The following is a 22,681-nucleotide window of genomic DNA, read 5'->3' as shown; positions in this document are numbered from 1 at the left end:
TCACCCCTATAGTCGCCAAGAGGGGCCAATGGCACTGGACACTACGGCGCTGTTACTTGAAGCGGAGGGGGGGGAGGGATCGGGCAATCGGTTTTGCGGTCAGCTCTCCTTCAACCTGTGTAGAGCGAGAGCTGGGTCATTCGGTCATTTACTTCAGTTGGTCTGTCTTTTCTGAGAGAGCACAATTGGTCAATGCTGCCAGTCATTCCCGGCCTTACAGGTACGTATGCTTAAAGGGACCCTAGAACGATTCTGACGATTTTGCATAAAAGTACTGAGGCTTTAGGGTAGGTCGCTCTGATCATTAAGTGACATTTAAGCGCTCCGCGTAAACAGTGTAATTTATTATAAGGTTTCAAAAATGTACTTCGCTACCGATAGCAGAGGCGCCACGCGCCTGATTTTTCAGCCGCCCACCCCAGCTGACGCATGTTGCCTATATGACGTCAGTTGGGCGAGCTACCTGATTGGTTACCCAGGTAGAGTCATCAATAATTTATGGTGAACAAACATTCTTCGTAATAGTTATGTTGGTTAATTTGTTTCTATAAAAAAGAAGGGTAACAGAAAGAGAACACCCTATGACAATTTATCACTACATTCAAGCATTTCCGGCGCACAGCAATTATGTCGTTTGCTTAAGTTACAACGTTCTCCGTGTTGACCTGAGCTGCGCAGTCAGTGCATGCTGGCTTCGAGCTTTCTTTTCGCGAGCTACATGGTTCCCCCTTGACGCTGTGGGCTGAAAATCTAGCGATCGCCAACATGTCAAGCTGCGACATCGTGTCCGTCTGCAAGACAACATACGAGTGGTGCGGCTACAGTGCACGGGCTGTGGGTATCCGTTCGGCGCCAGCATGTACGCGTTTGCAGCCGTCACTTCACACAGGAGGATTACTACCATAATAGAGAGCTTTAGCGTGTCCGGTATTCACGTAAACGCATGCGCAAGAGGACTGGGCGTGGGCGTTTCACCGGATGAGCGGAGGCCCAAGCGTGAACGGTCTGCACGGTGCAGCCACCTGGTGGCACAGAGCTCAACCATAGAAACACAATAGCTAATATAGCAGTAACCAAGTGTATTCTACTTTGCTGCTGATGTAAATTTTCGGTAGGAGCCTAATCATGAACACAATGTCTATTTAAATGTTTGACACTTGGTTACAGAAATAGTAGCTTTGTGTGTGGCTGGTTAAGCTATACGCCACCAGGTGGCTGCACCGTCCAGGCTACTCACGTTTACGCTAAGCCACTTCACAGCAGTAGTAGAACGGAGGGGCTTTAGTTTACACCTCCGCCCATCCGTCAAAACGCCCAGCCCGGCTGCGGTTACCGGAACGCCGGACACACTCGACGCTGCGACAGAACGCTCGCAACACAACGCACGCTGCTTGGACAGCTCTCGCGGGGGATCGATGGCCAGGCGGCTAGCGCAGAGGTTGGAGAGGCTTCGGGCGCTGGCTCCAAGACAACTGGAAGCAGACGACACGATGTACCATCATGATGCAGAGGCACTGAAGGCGGAGCATAGCCCCGATCCCTCGGCGAACAAGTTGAGGAGAAAAAGTATGCCTAGGGAGGAGGGTAACTTGCGATCGCCTGTAGCTCTCTTAATATGAGATGATTCACTTCAATTGTGGCGCTAAATTTTACTGTAGCTGTAACCTCTACGCGTCTACAAAATTTCTCCAAGCCGTTTCAGGGACACTTTCAATGACGCATGCTCGGCCTTACAGATGTAGGATAGCCATAACAAACGAGACCGCCAAGAACCGCATTAGATGGTCTAAGTTAACAACGAAGGTGCAGGTCCGCGATAAAACGCAGCATATACCGACAAAACAGGAACATAACGCAAGGCAGAAAAAACAAATACACTAAAAAAAAGAAACACTCATTCTAAAAAAATTGTTAAGGAGTAAGCGACGCAATGACGGCAGGGGAAAAAGGGGAAGACATTTATTAGAACAAGATCGTTTTTGAAGATGGCAAACGTCGAGGGACGGCACGTAATTCAATAGCGTGGGCGGAAGCACAATTTATCGTCCAAGTATATAATGACGTTGAGCAGAGAAAGACGAGAGCAGTATTCAGACACGGCTCTCCTCACTCAAGAATGAGAGAATAGAAAAGAAGAATGCTGATGTGCGGAGACCATCAGAAAAGTGATTAATTAGCAGTAATTCCCCAAGGTCTTAATTACTCAACCTGGGACGAGCGCAGCGCGTAAAACAGCCGCGGCGAGAGGCCTCGTTCGCTCCACGGAAAACGCTCCGCAAACGAAGGGCGACATGCGTGAACTTATGCGAAGCCAGCGTAAGGAAACAGTCACGCCGTAGTTAATTACGTGCTTCGTAAGCTGTCGAATTGTGATTACGGCGCCATCGTCGGAAAAGTTTGATTTAAGGCAAGCATTGTGTTACCGCTGAAGCGATGAAAGAAAAAGAAAAGACAATTGCAAGACAAGTTGGAAAAAATAGATTGAGTGGAAGAGCACAGCGCAACAAGGCATGCTTCGCGGTTTGGTGCGCATACGATGCTGTGGTGTGCGCCAGCGTTATCTGGAGGTATAGCTACTAGGTTCGAGATCTGGCCCTGGATAATATGACAATTCTATTACAATTCTTTCTTTTTAGCGTTTCGTCAGCGGTCAAAGAGGCGCTTCGAATACGTTATCACCAGGATCAGCCGGTCGTGAACGGTGAATTATAAGAAAAGAATGGAATCAAGTCAACGGAATTGCTATTAATGTAGGGATGCGAGCGCCTCGCACGGCCATGCGTAGCATTATCCCGGCGCGGGCCCACACTTTTTTTTTTTTCTGAGGTGCGCGCACGCGTACGCCGGCAGCCTAGGTAACGCGTCAGGCGATAAATAAGCAGCGTGTCGGTCCTCGTTGCGGGTCCGTAAGGTGCATGTTGAGATAGCTTCGTCTGTGCCAAAAATTTTGTTTGCCAAACGGCTTCGAGTCTATATCATTCAACGGTGCGCCTATTATCCATCCAACACCATTCCTAATGTTACTGTACACACGCTATAGTCTACAGGATGCATTTGATAAGCGCAAGCATGCTGCTTATCTCCTACAGCTACCGGCGCCCACAGCCTTCAAAGCGAATGCGTGGATTTGTCCGCCATAGCTTCCGTAAAAAAGAACAGGGGTGGAGTTTTGGACACTCAAATTCCATCATATTGTCGAATTCGCCATCTTGTCAGCTCTGATTTCCCGAAAGTAGTGCGTACAGCGTCCCTGATTGGCTCAAATGCCACCATTACAGAATTTGACAATATGGTGGAGTTTGACAATGTCTGGAGTAGCAGGTCTCGCTGACGTCGCGATAAGAACACATGGCCACGCATAAAGGGAATAGCATGCTTTTCTTTTTTAAAGCTTGTCCTGGTCACACGCTTTTACAGTGGTACAAACGCACCTTATTAAACATGGCGTACCTTTCGACGAAGAGCAAGAGAGCAACAACAAACTTAGCACAGGAAATAGCGACAAGCACCACATTGCTTTTAGCTCACAGTGACTTTTTCCGCGACTGCTTCAGGAACTTGTCGGTGTAAACTTGCTCTAAGCCATTACTCCATATTGCATTCTTTCACCATGCACTGAAAGACTTCCAAATGAAGAATTCGGGGATCTAAGAAATAAATATTCTCGCGAACCGAATTCATTTTTCGTAAAGCTTGACGCCACACTCGTATACTAGTAAAACAAGTCCACACTCGTAAGGTTTACGAAAAATTCGGGCGAGTTGGCAAGCGGGCACACGCTCATTGCTCACATGAATACGAATTGCGATCAGAATAACAGCACCCAAAGCGGGAGGGTAACACGCGAAAGGAGCGTGGAAACCAAACCACGCTTCTGCCATGTGTGTGAGCACGGCCGCTCCATACCGGAGAAACGTGCGCGTTTGCCATCGGAATCGAAGTAGCCTGACTCGATAATCGAACTAGCGATCTGCACGGGGCCACAGTTCACAATTACCCGGGCCGTGAGCAGGGTAAGCCTGGGAAGTGCAGCCGGAGACGACCGGCGCGCACAAGCAAGGCAGGGCCTAGCAGCATCGTATCCTAGAACTAAAGAAACCATTGCCTTAGGCTTCGCGTTCACCGCCCAATTATTGCGTGTCCAAACATTTTCACGCTGTCCCATGCGCCGCTGAAATGCGCATTTTACACCTCAAACTACATGCCACACCTGCTTAGTACATTTGATGTTAGACGCCTTCCTAGCCAATTACCTTACGTGAGACGTGGTAACTTTGAAAGTTCATACGACGAAAAATTTCCACGGCGTTCATCCGTGTAAACCTGACAATTAAGAGGCAGTTGCTGAGCCTAAGCCTTAAATTTCCTGGTAGTGCGACCGTCCATGTTTACGTATACGCTCCTTAGCGCACTCCACAACTCAAAAACAATATCTGTCCCCCCACAAAAAAAAAGAAAGAAAGAAAGAAAAATTATTTGCGCTTCGCAACGCTACATTCCTTCACACACGACAGGCCGCCCTAAACAAAAATGCGCGTTGCATCAACACGGTAACGGTGTATATACAGACGAGCACGCGAGGGGATATAGGTGAACGCGTTTACAGGCACGCGTTTACCAACGACGCCTTGGCAAGAACCACATGTAGTTTCCTGGGGAAAAAGAAAGAAATGACAGGAAGGCTGACAACGAAGTTGCCCCTTCGCGAGTCATGCTTCCGGTGTGCGCCATGCGCAGAAAGGCCCTGCGTGGCTGCTCCAAAACGAGAGTTAAACGTTTGGATGTCGCGAGCCTAAACCCAGCGCAATGCGGGCTCATTCCGAAAAGCAAAAGCCTAACAGAGACTTCCACACATAAAACAAGGCGACACGAGTAGCAAAATACGGTGCGGAAAATCAGCGCGCAGAGCAAGCCTTCGCCACAAGCGAGTACAGTACACGGAATACGAGTAAGGACGACAAGACGGGACTGGGCGAGGCGAGAGCTCGGTGGCTGTAACGTGAGCCCCCGCGGTGACCAAGTTACGCCAGCGGCTGAAAGCGATGACACCACACGCGCGGAGGAACAAAGCGCGCCCGTTCTCGCGCGCAAGCCAGGCGCGCACTGCGGGCTGACTCAAAGCGTCCGGCAGGCACTACAGGCGGAGCCAAGGACGGAACACGGTCTTTGGGAGAGAGCTTCCAGCGGCGCGTGAAGACACGAGACATCGACGAGGAGGCGCGGGAACGGCGAAGACCTCGCGTCATCGCAGGGACTACCGCGCTTGCGGATCGACGACGTCGCGGTGCGTGCTCCCCGGTTGAGCGGACGCATCCAAGCTGCGTTGTGCATAAGCTATACCAAGTGTCGTAAAAGAAAGGCAACGCCACTTGTGGTGAGGCCGGGACGGACACCAGAAAACGAGCAGATCGTAGGAGGCCACGAGGCCGGAACAGGCTGTAAATGCAATGAGGCGATTTGCCTCGGGAAGCCCAACAGAGAGAACGTTTAATCGAACTTTGAAGCAAGAGCAATGAGCCTAATAAATTATTGCGGTAGCAAAATCTGTGGCACCATTGCGTATTGATTACTTAAACCAGATGGGAAGAAACTTAACAGTGCCGAAACCGGATATTTAGGTGCGGATCGGGTATTTAAATCAATCACCTTTACTTAAGCCCAACTAAAATCGTTCCAAACACTACTTACGCTAATCACTGTAGGGGTTGAAGGACGGACTCCGGGATGAAAGCCCCAAAACTTGGGAGGATTTATTCTACATTCTATACAGGGAGGTGAGCGACAAGTAACATTCGTACAGACATTACGGGCAAGCAGCAACTCGGACGCTGCGGCCCGCGGCAAGAAGTTCGAGAGAGGTGAATCAGGGAATCAGGGAATGTCCCAGAATGCTCAGGTCTCTCTGGAAGGCTTCTTATAAACCCTTCGAGCACTGTAAGTCACGTCATGTTTCACCAATGGGAGAGTCCGCTCCGATGACGCCACTTTCAGCCAATGGTAGGCGCCCGTGTCGCGGTGTCGCACCTGGCGGCTCTCTGCGGTCTTGCCTCGCAGACTGGCAATCCACTTCTTCTAGGCTGGAGAAGGAGGGGGGGCGCTCATGCTCCATTGTCGGAGGCCCACCTGCTAATCCCGGCGGCGCGCGAACTTGTTGGCACGTGAACTTGTTGCCTTAAACTTGTTTGCTCGGCCGCTTCTCTGGAATGCGCGTTCCTGCTTCTGCATTCCTCAATTAGCTGTGCTGCAATCCGATGTGGTCTGGGGAACTCGAAGTAAACGCAGGAAACAGCTCCATATCTAACAGCTCGTCCTCGCCCCGGTAGTTCTGAATGGCCGGTGAACTCAATTCGCTGGCCATGAGGAACGCTGAAAGAAGCTGCAGGGTACTGGGGTCAAGCCTCGTTTGACAACCCTCGGGATCCTGGGCCCTGGAGAACATACGTCAAACAAACCAAACAACACAGCGCTGCACCACGCGTAAGCGCAGGCTCTTCACCCCTGACTCGCCAGGCTATTACTGAGTCAAAATCAACCCTGATCTTTTAGTTCCCCAATTTTGACAAAACAGTTGTAACCACCCTTCCAAACAGCCATCCATTTCTCCTCGAATGCCGACAAGACCAGAGTACTATTGTTGTTGCAAAACAAAAGGGTCGTTGACGATGCAAACAACAAATGAAAACAGCCGAACATAACATAAGTGGCCTAACTACACGAACAGCATGTTTCCAATCTATCGCAGTGGCGTACTTATCGCACGTAATGGTGCCACTGAACAATCTGGTCAACCTCACAAGCACGTAATCACAAGCGCACTAGCCTTGTGGTCACTATTCAGAACGCATACTTGTGTCATAGGCAAACTTTGCATTCACGCTTACTCACGTTTCTTCCCTGAAAGTCCTACAGGACACGTGACGTAAACGAACAATTAAACTTGCGGGACTTACACACTCCGCAGAACCCTTAAACTAATGCTTCTTTTAATAACTCGTTCCACGCGTACTTATCAGAGAAGTCAGAATACGGCTGCCCTCAATACGCACGTGCAACCCACTCATAAATCTGCTTCCTTCCGTCCACACAGGACACGCGCTAATGGAACTAAGAACGCCTCTCAGTGCAACTCATGCACTTACTAAAAACCTACGCGCTTAACCTTACAAAATTGAAAAACACTTAAAAGAAAGAAGGTTAAATAACACACACGCGCGCTACGATAGGCCTCTCAACGATAACCTTGACCTTCAGGTTACTCACACACAAAAAAAAGCCTATCTACTTATTAATGAGCATCTCGCGAGACTACACGTTTACTTTAAACGCGTCTTTCAAATCTCGAGCTTCTCGAACGAAAACATAAACAAAGCTCAAACCTTACACATTGAAAGAAATCCAAGTCTCAATTCGCGAAAAACTTTCCGATGCTCAAAATAAAAAAAAACAAGACACTCCATTTCTACGGAAGGGCTCTTCGCCTCCCTTTCCAAACGCTTATATCTGACTCATACTCTGAGCCGCCCTCGCGGTGGTCGCGGCTTGAAAGCTACTCTGGCTGCCGAGAGACAACAAAAGGGCTGACTAACTATCAGCTCCCCCAAGACGTTACGGTCTCCTGCCAATTTGCGTCCTCGCGCCCCGCTTTCAACACCAACTCGATTGACCGCGTCGCCACTCCCCACCTGGTCTCGTCCTGCCACCTTGCGTTTCTTCGAACTGCACGCTGAGCTATGAAAAGAACTACGGAACGACGAGGAGCTTAACTGCCCCGTGCCCTTTGTCCGCGTCCGCGCAGAACATTCTTCGCGGTCCCCCTTTGACCGGTGGCTCGACCATTTTGGATGCGTCAACATCGTCCTAGACGACCGCACCTTCTTCCTCGCGCCCTGCCCTTTTGGGTTTCTCGCCATCTTTGGCGGCGCTACATTAATTACCGACTTTCGGTTTTTACCGCGCTTCTTTTTAAGGCGCTTTCTCTTTGCACTCGCTTTCATGTCGCCTTCTCGTGCCTCGTGCTGGCCGGTACACATTTCGTCGGCCCGGATCTGCCTCTTACCCGCACAGTCTGTGTGATTTACATTTAAATCAACATTCTCTCTGCCTCGACTGGCGGACAGCTCAACCGACTCTGGCACAATGCAGCAGGCTTTACTCGAGTTAGACAACTCGCACTCTTGCGAACTGCCCTCTGCTACATTGCCCAGCTCACGCTGTGCATCGGCACACAGCCCGTCGGTATCAATCGCTGTCTCACGCGCACAGTCCGAATGATTAACAACTGAATCATCCTTATCTAGGCCATCTAGGCCGGCGGAGAGCCGCACCAATCCCTGAACAATGCAGTTGTTCTCTCGTGAGCTACGGAGCTCGCCATCCCGAGAACTACTCTCAACTGCATCGCTCAGCTCGCACTTCACTTCTGCACGCACATCTGGCTCTACATGGGTGCTCGCTTCTGTCGCGTCAACAGTACCCTTTTGCTCGCTAGCAACCTCGCTAAACTTACCAGCGACGCACACACGTGGTAACTGTGCCAATTTGTTCGCAGCTGGCCTAGCTGTCTCCACAGTCATCTGTTGGCACAGCACCTCGTCGCTCTCACTACGGCCTTTAACGGCCTCTGTTGCCACTAAGGCATCGTTAGCAGCTAGCCTTTTCCCTTTACTTATGAATCTGCAGCTAATCTCACAGGCACTACTCTTCTCGTCGGCTTCTGGCGAAAATCCGCTCGATGCTGCCTCATTCTTTCGCTCTGTACTACCTACAGAATTCTCAGACAGCCGTTGTCTCTGTGCCAATAACTGATCACAATACTGTATCTCTTTGATCAGTGCTGCCTTCTCTCTCTCATACTTTTGCTCACGCTCAAGCTTACGTTGATTCTCACGATCGTGAAGCTCACACCTAAGAGTAAGTTCTTGAAGCTCATGCTTCCGTTCATTCTCGCGTTCTTCACGCTGACGCTCACTCCTAAGTTCACGACGCTCTCGCAAACGTACACGACGCTCTCGCTCCCGTGGCTCCTGTATGACCTCCCAAGCAAGCTCAATGCTTTTGTCATCATTGCCACTATCTTGAATCGCCTTTATGATAGCTGGCGTTTCCATCCGTTCGTCCGCCTCAACTCCCAAATCGTCGCACACCAACAACAAGTCTAACCTCGTCAACCTTCTAAGATCCATGGCAGCTGCCCCGACAGGTGGTCAAAACTGTTTTCCTTATTAATTTGTGCAAACACACAATGCAACAAACCCCCGATTCCCAGAACTATCAAAATTGAACACACAACCTTTGAGTCTGGCGAATCATAAGGAAAAAAACCACGCGCTCACTTACGGTTACAGCACCCTGCCATCCGGTTCATTCGTCCGCTGTTGCCGGTTCCTCCGGACTCCCTGGGTCGAAGGCTCGCTCCTTCTTCGCTACTCCCAGTTTCTTCGGACCTCTTTCGACGAAGGCTCTCTCTTCTTCGTTCTGCCCGGTTCCTTATGATCTTTCTCGACGAAGGTTGATCCGTAGCGCTGCCACCAGCTGATGCATTCGGAGGCGATCCTACCGCTGCCAACCAGATGTAGGGGTTGGGGGACGGACTTCGCGGATGAAAGCCCCAAAACTTGGGAGGATTTATTCTACATTCTATACAGGGAGGTGAGCGACAAGTAACATTCGTACAGACATTACGGGCAAGCAGCAACTCGGACGCTGCGGCCCGCGGCAAGAAGTTCGAGAGAGGTGAATCAGGGAATCAGGGAATGTCCCAGAATGCTCAGGTCTCTCTGGAAGGCTTCTTATAAACCCTTCGAGCACTGTAAGTCACGTCATGTTTCACCAATGGGAGAGTCCGCTCCGATGACGCCACTTTCAGCCAATGGTAGGCGCCCGTGTCGCGGTGTCGCACCTGGCGGCTCTCTGCGGTCTTGCCTCGCAGACTGGCAATCCACTTCTTCTAGGCTGGAGAAGGAGGGGGGGCGCTCATGCTCCATTGTCGGAGGCCCACCTGCTAATCCCGGCGGCGCGCGAACTTGTTGGCACGTGAACTTGTTGCCTTAAACTTGTTTGCTCGGCCGCTTCTCTGGAATGCGCGTTCCTGCTTCTGCATTCCTCAATTAGCTGTGCTGCAATCCGATGTGGTCTGGGGAACTCGAAGTAAACGCAGGAAACAGCTCCATATCTAACATCACGTACTACCGTAGATGCACGCGTATAGCAGCGCTACGGCTCTCTCGAACAAAATAGCGAAATGTTGCGAGACCTATACAGTCGAGTGAAGCGCCCGCGTTTGAGTAGTTTTTACAATTGGAATTACCCGAGTGTATAACAAAGCGAAACCATTCATAAGAATTTAGGATCGATCCGTTTATTGTGAATGTGCGAACACACAGTAAGTCATGTCTGCGGGTTGTTACATACGGGACCTTTTTCTGAGCCTCCTTCGAGTTCACCAGACCCCATCGAATCGCGCCACAGCTAATTAAAGAGCGCAGAAGCACATCTACCCCGTTCCCGAGGCGTGGCACGTGCAAACGAGTAGGTGTCCCCCACCTCGTGCGCCGCAGGTGGAGCTATTCACTGCTTGACTCTTCCCGAAAGTGTAGCGAGAGCCTGGCACTGTTCCAGGTAACGTGGGTACCGAGGCAAGACGGCTGTAATGCACCGTGAAGCCCTGGCAGCAATCCCCCCATCCGAATTTGTGAAGACAGTTGCAGACCGGGTAGGCAATACCGCAGAGAGAAGTAAGCCCTCGGACAATTGGGCCCCAAGGAGCGACCCTGTGCGCCGGCTGTGACACAATCGCACAGGCGCCGACCATTGGCCGAAAATGACGCCACTTGAGCGGCCTCGCCGATTGGCCAAAAATGACGCCAACTGAGCGGGCTCGCCGACTGGCCGAACGTGAGGTGACTTCGAGACACCGAAAGGGTTAAAAGCCAGAGACCGGGCGCAGCAAGAGAGCATTCCTTCATTGATCTCTTTCGAACTTCTTGCCACGAGCCGCCGCGTCCGAGTTGCTGCCGGCCCGTAAGGACTTTATGACTGTTAATTTCTTTGTACTCTCACTGTAACTAATGTAAATTAACCTCCAGTTTACATCTCAAAGTCCTCCTCAACTCCAACAACTGGTGGCAGCGCTAGGGATGAACCTTCGACCAAAGAGATCCAGCAACTGGTGGCAGCGCTACGGATGAACCTTCGTCCAGAGAGTCCTGAGGAACCCGGAACAGCGAAAAAGAGAGAGCCTTCGTCGAGAGAAATCTTGAGGAACTAGGAACAGCGAAGAAGAGCGAGCCTTCGAGCCAGAGAGTGCTGAGGAGCCGGGAGTAGCGGACCAATGAACCAGATGGCAGGGTGCTGCAACCGTAAGGGAGCGTGTGGTTTTCTTCCTTTTTGATTCGCCAGACTTCAAATCTTGTGTTTATTTTGATAGTTCTAGGAATCGGGAATTTGTTGCATATTGTGTGTTTGCACAAATTAATTAAGGAAAACAGTTCTGATCACCAGTCGGGGCAGCTACCATGGATCTTAGAAGGTTGACGAGGTTAGACTTGTTGTTGGTGTGCGACGATTTGGGAGTTGAGGCGGACGAACAGATGAAAAAGCCAGCTATCATAAAGGCAATTCAAGATAGTGGCAATGATAATGAAAGCATTAAGATTGCTTGGGAGGTGATACAAGAACCACGGGAGCGTGAGTGTCGTGAACGTAAGCGTGAGCGCCAAGAACTTAAAATTAAGTGTGAGCGTCAAGAACGGGAGCGTGAGCAAAAGTACGAAAAAGAGAAGGCAGCATTGGAAAAACAGACAATATTTTCAGCAGTTAAAGGAACAAAGACAACGCCTGTCTGAATATTCTGTAGACAGTACGGAGCAAAAGAATAAGGCAGTATCTAGCGGATTTTCACCAAAAGTCAATGAGAGGAGTAGTGCCTGTGAGATTGGCTGCACATTCATAGGTGAACGGAAAGGACTAGCCGCTAACGATGCCTTAGCGGCAACAGACGCCGTTAAAGGCCAGAGTGAGAGCGACGAGGTGCTGTGCCAACAGAGGACTGTAGAGACAGCTAGGCCAGCTGCGAAGAAATTGGCACAGTTACCGCGCGTGTGCGTCGCATCTCATGGTATATAGGTCGTTTGCGAGATACAGAGTACTGTTGACCCGACGGACACGAGCACCCATGTCGAGCCAGATCTGCGTGCCGAAGTAAAGTGCGAGCTGGACGATGCACTTGAGGGCAGCTCTCAGGATTGCGAACTGCGTAGCTCAAGAGAGAACAACTGCATTGTTCAGGGATCGGTGCAGCTCTCCGCCAGTCTAGGTAGCCAAGAGGGCGATGATCTAGTTAAGGATCATTCGGACTGTGCGGGTAAGACACCAATCCGGGCCGACGAGATGTGTACCGGCCAGCACGAGGCGCTAGAAGGCGACATGAAAGCGAGTTCAAAGAGAAAGCGCCGCAGAAAGAAGCACGGTAAAAATCGCAATGCGGTGGCTAATGTAGCGCTGCCAAAGACGGCGACAGAGGCAAAAAGCCAGGGCGCAAGGAAAAGAAAGGTGCGGTCATCGTTGACGATGTTGACGCATCAAAGACGTTCGAGCTACAGGTCAAAAAGACCGAGAAGCATGTTCTGCACGGACGCGGAAAAAAGGCACGGGGCAGTGATGTTCCTTGTCGGTCCGTCGTTCTTTTCGAAGCTCAGCGTGTAGTACAAAGAAGCGCAAGGTGGCCGGACGAGACCAGGTGGGGAATCGCGACGCGGTCACTCGAGTTTGTGAGGAAAGAGGGGCGCCAGGATCGCAAATTGGCAGGAGACTGTAACGTCTTGAAGGAGCTGATAGTGAATCAGCCCTTTTGTTGTTCCTTGGTAGCCAGAGCAGCTTTTGAACCGCGACCACCTCGAGTACGGTTCAAATGTATGAGTCAGTCGTAAACATTTGGAACGGGAGGCCAAAAGAGCTTCCGTAGAAGTGACACGTGTTTTTTTTAGCATTTTGAAAACTCGCGATTTGAAGCTAGTATTCCTTTCAATAAGTAAGGTATGAGCTCTGTTTTGTTTGAGAAGCTCCGATATTTGAAAGATGGGTTTTAGGTAGAACTTTAGCTTCGCGAAGTGTTAATTAATGAGTAGATAGGCTTTCTTTTTTTGTGAGTAACCTGAAGGTCAAGGTTATCGTTTAGGCCTATGGTAACGCACGTGTGTATAGTTAACCTTCGTTCTTTTATGCATTTTTTTATTTTCTAAGGTTAACCGCGTAGGTTTTCAGTAAGTGCATCATTTGCATTGAGAAGCGTTCTTAGTTCCATTAGCGCGTGTCCTATGTGGACGGAAGGAAGCAGATTTATGACTGGGTTGCTCGTGTGTGTTGAGGGCAGCCGTATTCTGACTTCTTTAGTGAGCGTGCGTAGAACTAGTAATTAGGAGACACATTTTTTTTAAAAGGGTTCTGCGGAGTGCGTAAGTTACGCAAATTAAGTTCTTGTCTAGGGTACGTGGCCTGTAGGGACTAAAGGAAGAAACGTGAGTAAGCCTAATGAAAGGTTTCCCTTCGACGCAAGCACGCGTTCTGAATAGTGACCACAAAGCTAGAGCGCTAGTGATTATGTACTTGTAGAGTTGACCGGACTGTTCAGTGGCCCCAATACGTGCGATAAGTACGCCACTGCGATAGGTTGGAAACATGCTGTTCGTGTAGTTAGGCCACTTAAGTTATGTTCGGCTGTTTTCATTGTTTGTTTGCAACGGGAACGACCCATTTTTTTACTACAACAATGACACTCTGGTCTTGTCGGCATTCGGGGAAAAATGGATAGCGGTTTGGAAAGGTGGTTGGAACTGCTTAGTAAAAATGGGGAAATAAAATATCAGGGTTCATTTTGACTGAGTAATAGCTTGGCGAGTCAGGGGTGAAGAGCCTGCGCTTACACGTGGTGCAGCGCTGTGTTGTTTTGTTTGTTTGACGTACGTTCTCCAGGGCCTAGGATCCCGAAGTTCGTCAAACGAGGCTCGACACCAGTACCCTGCAGTTTCTTTCAGCGTTCCTCATGGTCAGAGAATTGATTTCACCGGCCATTCCGAAGTTCCGGGGCGAGGAGGAGCTGTTAGATACGGGACCTTTTTCTGAGCCTCCATCGAGTTCACCAGACCACATCGAATCGCGCCACAGCTAATTAAAGAGCGCAGAAGCACATCTACCCAGTTCTCGAGGCACGGCACGTGCAAATGAGTTGGTGTCCCCCACCTCGTGCGCCGCAGGTGGAGCTATTCACTGCTCGACTCTTCCCGAAAGTGTAGCGAGAGCCTGGCACTGTTCCAGGTAACGTGGGTCCCGAGGCAAGACGGCTGTAATGCACCGTGAAGCCCTGGCAGCAATCCCCCCATCCGCCTTTGTGAAGAAAGTTGCAGACCGGGAAGGCAATACCACTGAGAGAAGTAAGCCCTCGGACAATTGGGGCCCAAGGAGCGACCCTGTGCGCCGGGTGTGACACAATCGCACGGGCGCCTACCATTGGCCGAAAATGACGCCACCTGAGCGGGCTCGCCGATTGGCCGAACGTGACGTGACTTCGAGACACCGAAAGGGTTAAAAGCCAGAGACCGGGAGCAGCAAGAGAGCATTCCTTCACTGATCTCTTTCGAGCTTCTTGCCACGGGCCACAGCGTCCCAGTTGCTGCCGGCCGGTAATGACTTTATGAGTATTAATTTCTTTGCACTCTCACTGTAAATAATGTAAATAAACCTCCAGTTTTCATCTCAAAGTCCTCCTCAACCTCGGCGAACTCCCGCACCCAACGGCAAGGTCCAAATATCTGGGGCGACAGCAATAGGGATTGTCCTCCAGATCCAACAGTGTGTGTGTCTCTGTGTGTGCATCTGTTTTAACCCTTTCCTCTATATCCTCTTTCTATTCCCATCTCCCAGCGCCGGTGTAGGGTAGCAAACCGGAGACTAATATCTGGTTCACCCTTCCCTGCCTTCATCTCTCTCTCTCTCTAAATCTAACATACGAGCTTTTGTTTCTTGATTCCATTCTTTATCGAAACGCAGCAGGTAAGCCACTGCGGCGATGGAACTTACGACAAGGATAAAGAGAGTCTTCAGCTCTGTAAGGTAAATATATTCCGTCCGCCCAATAATTATTATATTCATAAATTTTCTTATTAAGCCAGACAATGGCATCAGAATTAGTAAGCTAAATTGGGTCAACTGTTGTAGGTTTCCGTAGAAAATATATTTACTGAAAGCAAAATGGCCTGTATAATTCACTCGTTCTACCCTCCGAAAGAGATATTGAGATTCAAAAATGGGAGTCTAAGGAATGAAGGCCAACGCCGGTCGATCGGCCGCAAGGCGAATGCGTCCCCCGTGAAGAAAAAACAAAAACAAAAAACCTCATGGTGCTGGCATTCACACAGCTTGCAATGCATTCTGTAAGGTCGCTTTTAATAACAGGCGCAACTTACGCTTACAGAAGCACTGATATTGTACCACTTGCTTCACTTTCGCTATTTCCAGCACATAATTTCAAACCTCTGGCAGATAGCGCAGTTCCGTCTTTTCGGACAATCCCGGTGAAGAGACAGAATTGCGGTATTTGCGAAAAGAGGTATTCTCTTTATTTCTTTTTTAGGGGTTGAAGGAGAAGGGTGAGGAGCTGTAAAAATGGAAATAAAACGAATGGTATAACGCGACAAATAAATAAGCACAACAACCACATTATTTTGTGCGTGTGTGTGTGTGTGTTTGTTTTGTTTGTTTGCTTGTTGCTTACTTTTCTGCAAAAAAAAAATTATTGCTGATGACACAATTCGCCACTTCACAAACCCAATTCATCAAGACAATGCCATTATTTGAATGTGTTACTGATAATTTCGGGTCATTTGGAATGATGATCAAAAGCAAAACTAGTCGGTCGAGCTCGAAAGGCCGTCTAAATGCTACGCAAGGAACAACCTCTCGCTTCAACGAACGGAAGGGAGAGCTTGCTGCCAATACATGGTCAGCCAAAACCTCTTATCGAGCGTCGAAACATTTCTATATTTCCTTACTTAATTTATTATAGCATCTTCAGAATCAGCTCCTAGGACATCGCTACCTTTTAAACCATGATACCACTTCCCAAGTGCAACACAGGAAAGAACGAAGAGGAGGGCACAAATAAAAGCCACAATCCGACTCACCTTCTTTGGTGGTGAAGCTGACCACGGGGGTGTCGTTGACCTCGACAATGACGTCGCCCGCTTCGAGCTGCAAACGGGAGACAGCGGCAACGACCGACATAAGTTGCTTACGTCGAACAAACCGTGGGGGCCAAAACAATAACACTTTAAAAACGCGAACATAAAAAAAAAGACCGAAACGAAACTTGGCCAGCAACAGTAGCCACATGCGCGCACAGCGAGAGGGAAAAGAAAAAAAAAAAGCAGAAAAACAGACAGCGGCGCCTTTAGCTCAGACGCGCTTATGTATAGTACGCTCAAGTTTTCCTCGCACGACAGCGAGAACCCATCTGCGACGCTAGTCTGGACGGTGGCGTATGGTGAAGATGCCGGCGAAGGCGCAAGAAAAATGGCGTAACGACAGCACTGCAACGGACAAGCACACTAAGAAGCGAACACATGAAACGCGGGGGAAAAAAGGCAAACAAAACGAGCGAGCGCGCGGCCAGCAGCAACGGTTCAAGACAAATTGCATTACTCGGCGACCGGCGGCGACGACGATTGCGTCTACAGAGTCCAGCGCCTGCGCGTCGACCGAAGAAGCCCCGCTCCGAGGTTTTTTGCCCGGAGGGTGAGCTACTCCTTCACGGACAGAGATAAAAAAAAATGAAAGTAAAATCACGAAAGGAGAAGAAAGAACCTTCGAAGCCGCGGAACCACGATGGACCAAAGAGGCGACGTCAGGCAGGGGCATCGTAGCCACGGAAAGTGCATCTCATGTCCATCGTTAGCCGACGTCAGGCGCTCGCACTCTTGAGCGCTAACGCGAAGCCACGTCTCGCGACGCTAGGGGGGACATCAATCAACGAAAACTCCGTCGCGGGCGAATGGCTTTGACAGGCCGAAGCAGGGTCAATCGCTTTTGTGACCACAGGTGGACAGCCTTCCTCACGTCCCAATTTTAGAGCCTTCTTTTCACGTCACAAGCCCTCCTCGGCCACCCCGCACTTACCGAATAATTTCTTCCAGCGTCTCCCTCACCTTCAAATTTTAACAATAAAGCACCCGCAAACCCCACCCCATCACACTAAAGTAATAAGCACACCCTCGTGTGACATGAGAAAGTTCCACTGAACTTTTTTTCTAGCCGACCGCACTAAATAATGAACGTATAAAAGAAACTTTCCCTTGTGATAAAAATGTACTGAACTAGCCGATTATAAACCACACTGTGGATAATGATCTGTAATATATAATATCCATTCTTATAACCGTAAAAATGTAGCGATATCTCAATAATCTGAAACTTCAATGCCCGTTTCGCAGCTGCCTTCCTATTGGAAGTAAAAAATACGAAAGCGCTCCCGTGTTGCTTTGTCGTCTTTCCCCCTAATTTTTACATTCCGTTTAATTAGACAACCATTCAAGAATTCATGAAGAAAGCCATTACACGAACCATTAGGTAATGGTTATAGCTAAAGTTACTTCGTTGATATAGGTATGAGAATACGACTGTAAGGCTAGTTTTGATTCATGATCATGCGCTGTAGCTTCCGTGTTCATATGTATTTTACCCTAATGTGTGTTGGTCCTAGTGGCAGAAGTCTGATATATGCTGAACTGTCGACAGCGTTATTACAATAAAGAGGAGCCATCTTCCACGTAGTGGAAACTTCGAATTGTTTGTGCTATATATATGTATGTATACGCTCCTCACAGTGAAGTTTCCCGGTGACGGCCGCGCCACCTGTAGCGTCGAAAGCGCAACTCTGGTACTGATCAAACTTCAGTCGACGGCGTAGTGGCGCACGTGTTGTTGTTATGACCGCGTGTGATTTGAAACGTCTGAACCACGTGCGCCACCGTCCTGCGGGTAAACGTTCTCACACCGCTGCTTTACGATGGCAAATGTGCAAGACATCTAATGCAGCCCAGGAAGAAAAGCGTGGGGACGGCGGTACTGCTGCGTCAAAGGCTGTAACGGCCGTGCAGGGCTGCCTGCTCTTCGACTCCACATTTCCTGGCCGGCCGTCGTTTTGTGCTCGCGCTTCCTTCCTGGAGGATCGCACTAGAAAGCATTGTAGTCAGTACACTGAAATTTTGGTCAAGAAAGAGTCTTGCCGAGCAGCCGACTTACATATTTTTGCAAATTCTCAATATCTTTTAGAGCTATTTATTTTGCTGTATACGAGGCGTACTGCGCGGTGGCTGCAGGTGTTCTGGCTTGCGTGAGTCGCTCAGCACTTCACGCTGTGTGGTTCTGCTTTGGTTCAGGTTGCCGGATACGGTCACCCGAGTCTTCGCGGCAGGAGCAGCCCAAGCTTGGTCGTGCCGGTGCCTCGGCAGTCGTAAACAAAGTACTGCGGTTGCTTGTCTAATAGCAGTCTAATAAATATTTTCTGCAAGTTGTTTACAAGAGCCCTTTAGTAATTTTAAAAGATATGGGGCCTATCATCCCTGGCCAATGAGGCTTTGCAAGCGTGTCAAAACACCACCATGGAAGGACACGTTTTGTCTACGGCACGGGTCTACGGTAACTCAAATTGTTGGATAAGAACACCTACGGTTTCATTTGTAGCAATTGCAACGAACGGGTGGATGTCTGATTTTCCCTTGTTTAATTACTTATCTCCACCTTGCGGGTTTCCGCAGAACTATTACGTCAAACTCTTGCCTTTGCTTCGTGTTGTCGACAAATTCGACTTCGCCCTGCCATCTGCTAGCCGCCTGGTTAGCTCAGATGGTGGAGTGGCTGCCTCGGAAAGGCGGTGGTCCCGGGTTCGAGTACCGGACCAGGACGAATTTTTCTTCAACTTTGGGGCTTTTCTTTCGAGGAACCCGTTTAGGTTTCCTTTGTAGCACGAACAGGTGGATGTCTGATTTTCCCTTCTTTACCTGCCCCTAACGCTTAATAAGCTCAGCCATGCCTGCACACTCAATTGAGCTGCTTGATCGAAGCATAATATGACAGTTGAGTGTACTCAGGCTACAGATACGCTGCAGTTGTGTTTGCCTTGGTGGAAGTGACACTTCTCATGATTCAGTTCTCATGAGATGACTAATAAAAAAATCGGGCCCCTCGGTTAACCCCCATTCTTCTTGTTTACTTCGCCAGCACCTGCAGTCACACCGCCGACTTCTTTCACGCTGTGAACGTGCCCGGCAGCGTAAAACTTTTCCCCTTTACGACGAATGGCAGGCCGTATCCGACCGTATAATTTTAAGATTGGTCTGAAACCACACAGGAAAACTTGCGCCATTTGTTCGTTTCAAAACAACCATGAACAAGCGATCACGTTGGCAGATCCGCGTGGGCAGCGTGAGTAGCGCGGTCCGTCAGTGTCAGTTTTGACGGAAGGTGCCGCAAGAGGCGCTGACGATCGCTGCTCGGTCGCGCCGCCTGGGCAGTGTCAGGAGCGTATAGTACAAACAATTCGAAACATATGGAAACTAAAAGAAGGGGAACCGATCGGTCCGGTTTCACTAAGTCACAACCACATAAAGCCAACAAAATATAACAAAGAGAGCATAGTGGACGATTACTTGTTCATTTGATTGAAACGTAGAAATTATAAATACAGAGAACTGAAAGAGGATGAAAAAAAAAATGAAAAAAACTGGCCGAAAGTGGGATACGAACCCACGTCTTCAGATTACACGTGCGATGATCTCACCAAATGAGCGACCGCAGCGCCGTTTGACCATCCACTTCTTTCTTTGGTATTGATGAATGTCTACTAGTTACCTGTGGGATCGAGTATTTGCCAGCGTCACCCCCCACGGCCTTAGCGGCGGATGTAGAACATCCTTTCTGGAGCAAGCTGTCATGTGATAAAACCTCGTGTGCTACCTGAAGGCATCAAAAGCTGCCGGAGACGAAACCCTGGGTATTGTTACGATCGGCCTGCAGGGGTACTGTTCTGCAAAGCTACCTCAGCCCACTGCAGGTGCTTCGATTGACCCGCGGTGGTGGCGCCCTTCAGAGAACCGGCGAAGACGACAGCGCTAACCGACCATGAACTTCCTTCGGAGAATCGGAGACCGCGGCAGCGTTAATCCGCCTTGCGCCTTCTTCGCAGAGTCGGCGACGGCAGCAGGGATGGCCACGTTTGGCGGACCGTGTATTGTTGGTTGATTTGCCGTGGCCTTCATGGTCTCTTTGCAGCAAGAAGAGCTTCTCTAACAAAAGGGTGCTTTGGGGTACGTTTTTCCTCGGGCCCCAAGATTCGCCACAGTCTGCTGACAATCGTGGAGGCCACCGGAGAAATCCAGCTCTGGAAGTAAGAGGCGCCGGCTGGGGCAAGCGTGACCATCTGGCTACCACATCCGCTTAACTCGGGTTCTGGGAATCCAAAGTGCCTATGTGAGCCCTCCCCCCCAAAAGGCGGGGCGACTACTCCCTGTTAGATATGGAGCTGTTTCCTGCGCCTACTTCGAGTTCCCCAAACCACTCCGAATCGCAGCACAGCTAATTGAGGAATGCAGAAGCACGGATGTCACATTCCTGAGGCAGGACACTTGCCAACAAGTTCGTACGCCGCCGGTGGAGCTATTCAATGCTTGAGTTTTCCAGAAAACGAAGGCATAGCCCGGCATTGTTGCAAGGAAAGTGGGTCCCGAAACAAGACGGCTGCGATGTACCGGGAAGGCCTGGCAGCGTCGCCCCCACCTGGCTTTTGTGACGGCGAGTTGCTAGTCAGCAAGGTAAGGGGGATCAGGCGATCAAGCAAGGGGGACCAAGCGGCGACTCTCTTCGCCGGGTGTGACACCGCGACACGGGCGCCAACCATTGGCGGAAAATGGCGTCATCTGAGCGGACTCTCCCATTGGCCAAACATGACGCGACTTCCAGTCCTCGAAGGGTTTAAAAGCAGCATTCCAGAGAGACCCGAGCATTCCCTGATTCACCTCTCTCGAACTTCTTGCCGCGGGCCGCAGCGTCCGAGTTGCTGCCGGCCCGTAATGACTGTACGACTGTTACTTGACTCTCACCTCACTGTATATAATGTAAAATAAACCTTCCCAAGTTTGGTTTTCATCCCGAAGTCCGTCCTTCGACCCCTACAGCCCCAACGACTGTGGATGGTCCGATTGGACTAAAGTTTGACAGGAGTTTTCCCTCCCCTAGGGACTTAGGGAGGACAAAGGCTTTTTAAGCAGCAGTTTGTCGGCTGCTAGGGTGTGCTCGTGCTCGAGAAGCAGTGTGCTTGGAGCTGTGTGCTGTATGCTTCGTCTTGCGCGCTCCATTTGGGAGTCACGCCAGACTGTCGAATGTATCTCTTGTTTTAATGTAAATATGTAAATAAACCCTGCACGCCTAGTTCCCAACGAAGAGCCAGGTCCTCCTTACGAACACAACTCCGACAGTATGTAATGAACGACATCGAGGGGAACCGATCGATCGGACCCGGTTTTAGGTAGTCGAAACTCTCTCTCTCTCTACTATATATATATATATATATATATATATATATATATATATATATATATATATATATATATATATATATATATTATCACGATCGAATCCAGGTCACGGCGGTCGCATTCGGATGGGGCGAAATGCAAGAACACCCATGTACAAATAACCGAGGTGGTTCAACTTTCCGGAGTTCCTCACTACGGCGTGCCTCATAATCACAGCGTGGTTTTGGCACGTAAAACCCCACAATATTATATATATATATATATATATATATATATATATATATATATATATATATATATATATATATATTGTGTGTGTGTATGTATATGTGTGCATATAAGCGTCCCAAGTTCCCAGTGTACGCGTCAAACGGGAGAAACTATTGCGCCAAAAACAAAGTAAAACTGAAAGCAGCGATTGCGTATCCTAGTTTCGGGTGCTCAATGGAAAAGAGCTTTCCAATAAACGTCCATCAGCGTGCAGTGTTTAGAATAATCGATAACGCTGAGCTCAAATAAAATACCTCCCTTCATCAAGTAAACGCTACAATTAACTAGGAAATCTAAAGAACAAAAGCAAGTATAGCGGACTGAATTTGACGCATATAAATTTGCGCTTGACAAAGCTGGTGCGTGAACATAACTGCAGCCCCGTGCGATACTTACAGTTGAAAGCCCCAAGGTCTCGCGCTGAGTATTTATACACCTACTGCATCCTGCGGCGACAGGTAGCAGTCACCCGTGACAAAGCGGCTTGCAGTGTGCGCATGCCACATTCATAAATAGTGGACCGGGCGTCGCGAGGCCAGAGCACCGGAAAGTGCCGATAAGAAAGCGGACGCGGGCCCGCGGTAGCTGCAAACGGGCGGGCGCACCGACTGGTGCATTCGTTTGGCCGGCGGCGGCAAAATAAACTCGGGGCACGACAGCACTCAGTTTTTAATGCCACACACAGGCCAAGAGCCCGAGGCCGCCAGGCACTTTTTCTTTCTTTTTTTTTTTCAAGTAGCGGTACCCTGTCGTGTTTTCTCTCTAACATACTCGGCACCTACTTTCCTAGTAACGAGCAGTTCGCCGCGGGAGAGAGCCTCGGCCGCCGA

The 22,681-nt window shown here is 49.6% G+C and overlaps 1 protein-coding gene across 2 annotated transcripts in view; it reads right to left on the bottom strand.

The window, feature by feature from the left end:
• LOC135906173 (PH and SEC7 domain-containing protein-like) overlaps positions 1-22,681 on the bottom strand; it is a 380,272-nt gene that overhangs the window by 169,608 nt on the left and 187,983 nt on the right. For both annotated transcript variants that reach the window (XM_065437428.2, XM_065437431.2), the window contains exon 2: positions 16,176-16,242. In XM_065437428.2, the coding sequence (XP_065293500.1) occupies positions 16,176-16,242 (67 nt within the window). The remainder of the gene's footprint in view (positions 1-16,175; positions 16,243-22,681) is intronic.

Source organism: Dermacentor albipictus, chromosome 1 (genome assembly GCF_038994185.2).
Source record: "Dermacentor albipictus isolate Rhodes 1998 colony chromosome 1, USDA_Dalb.pri_finalv2, whole genome shotgun sequence".
Lineage (NCBI taxonomy): Eukaryota > Metazoa > Arthropoda > Arachnida > Ixodida > Ixodidae > Dermacentor > Dermacentor albipictus.
Note: the sequence above shows the minus strand (reverse complement) of the source record. Positions and strands in the feature narration are given on the sequence as shown.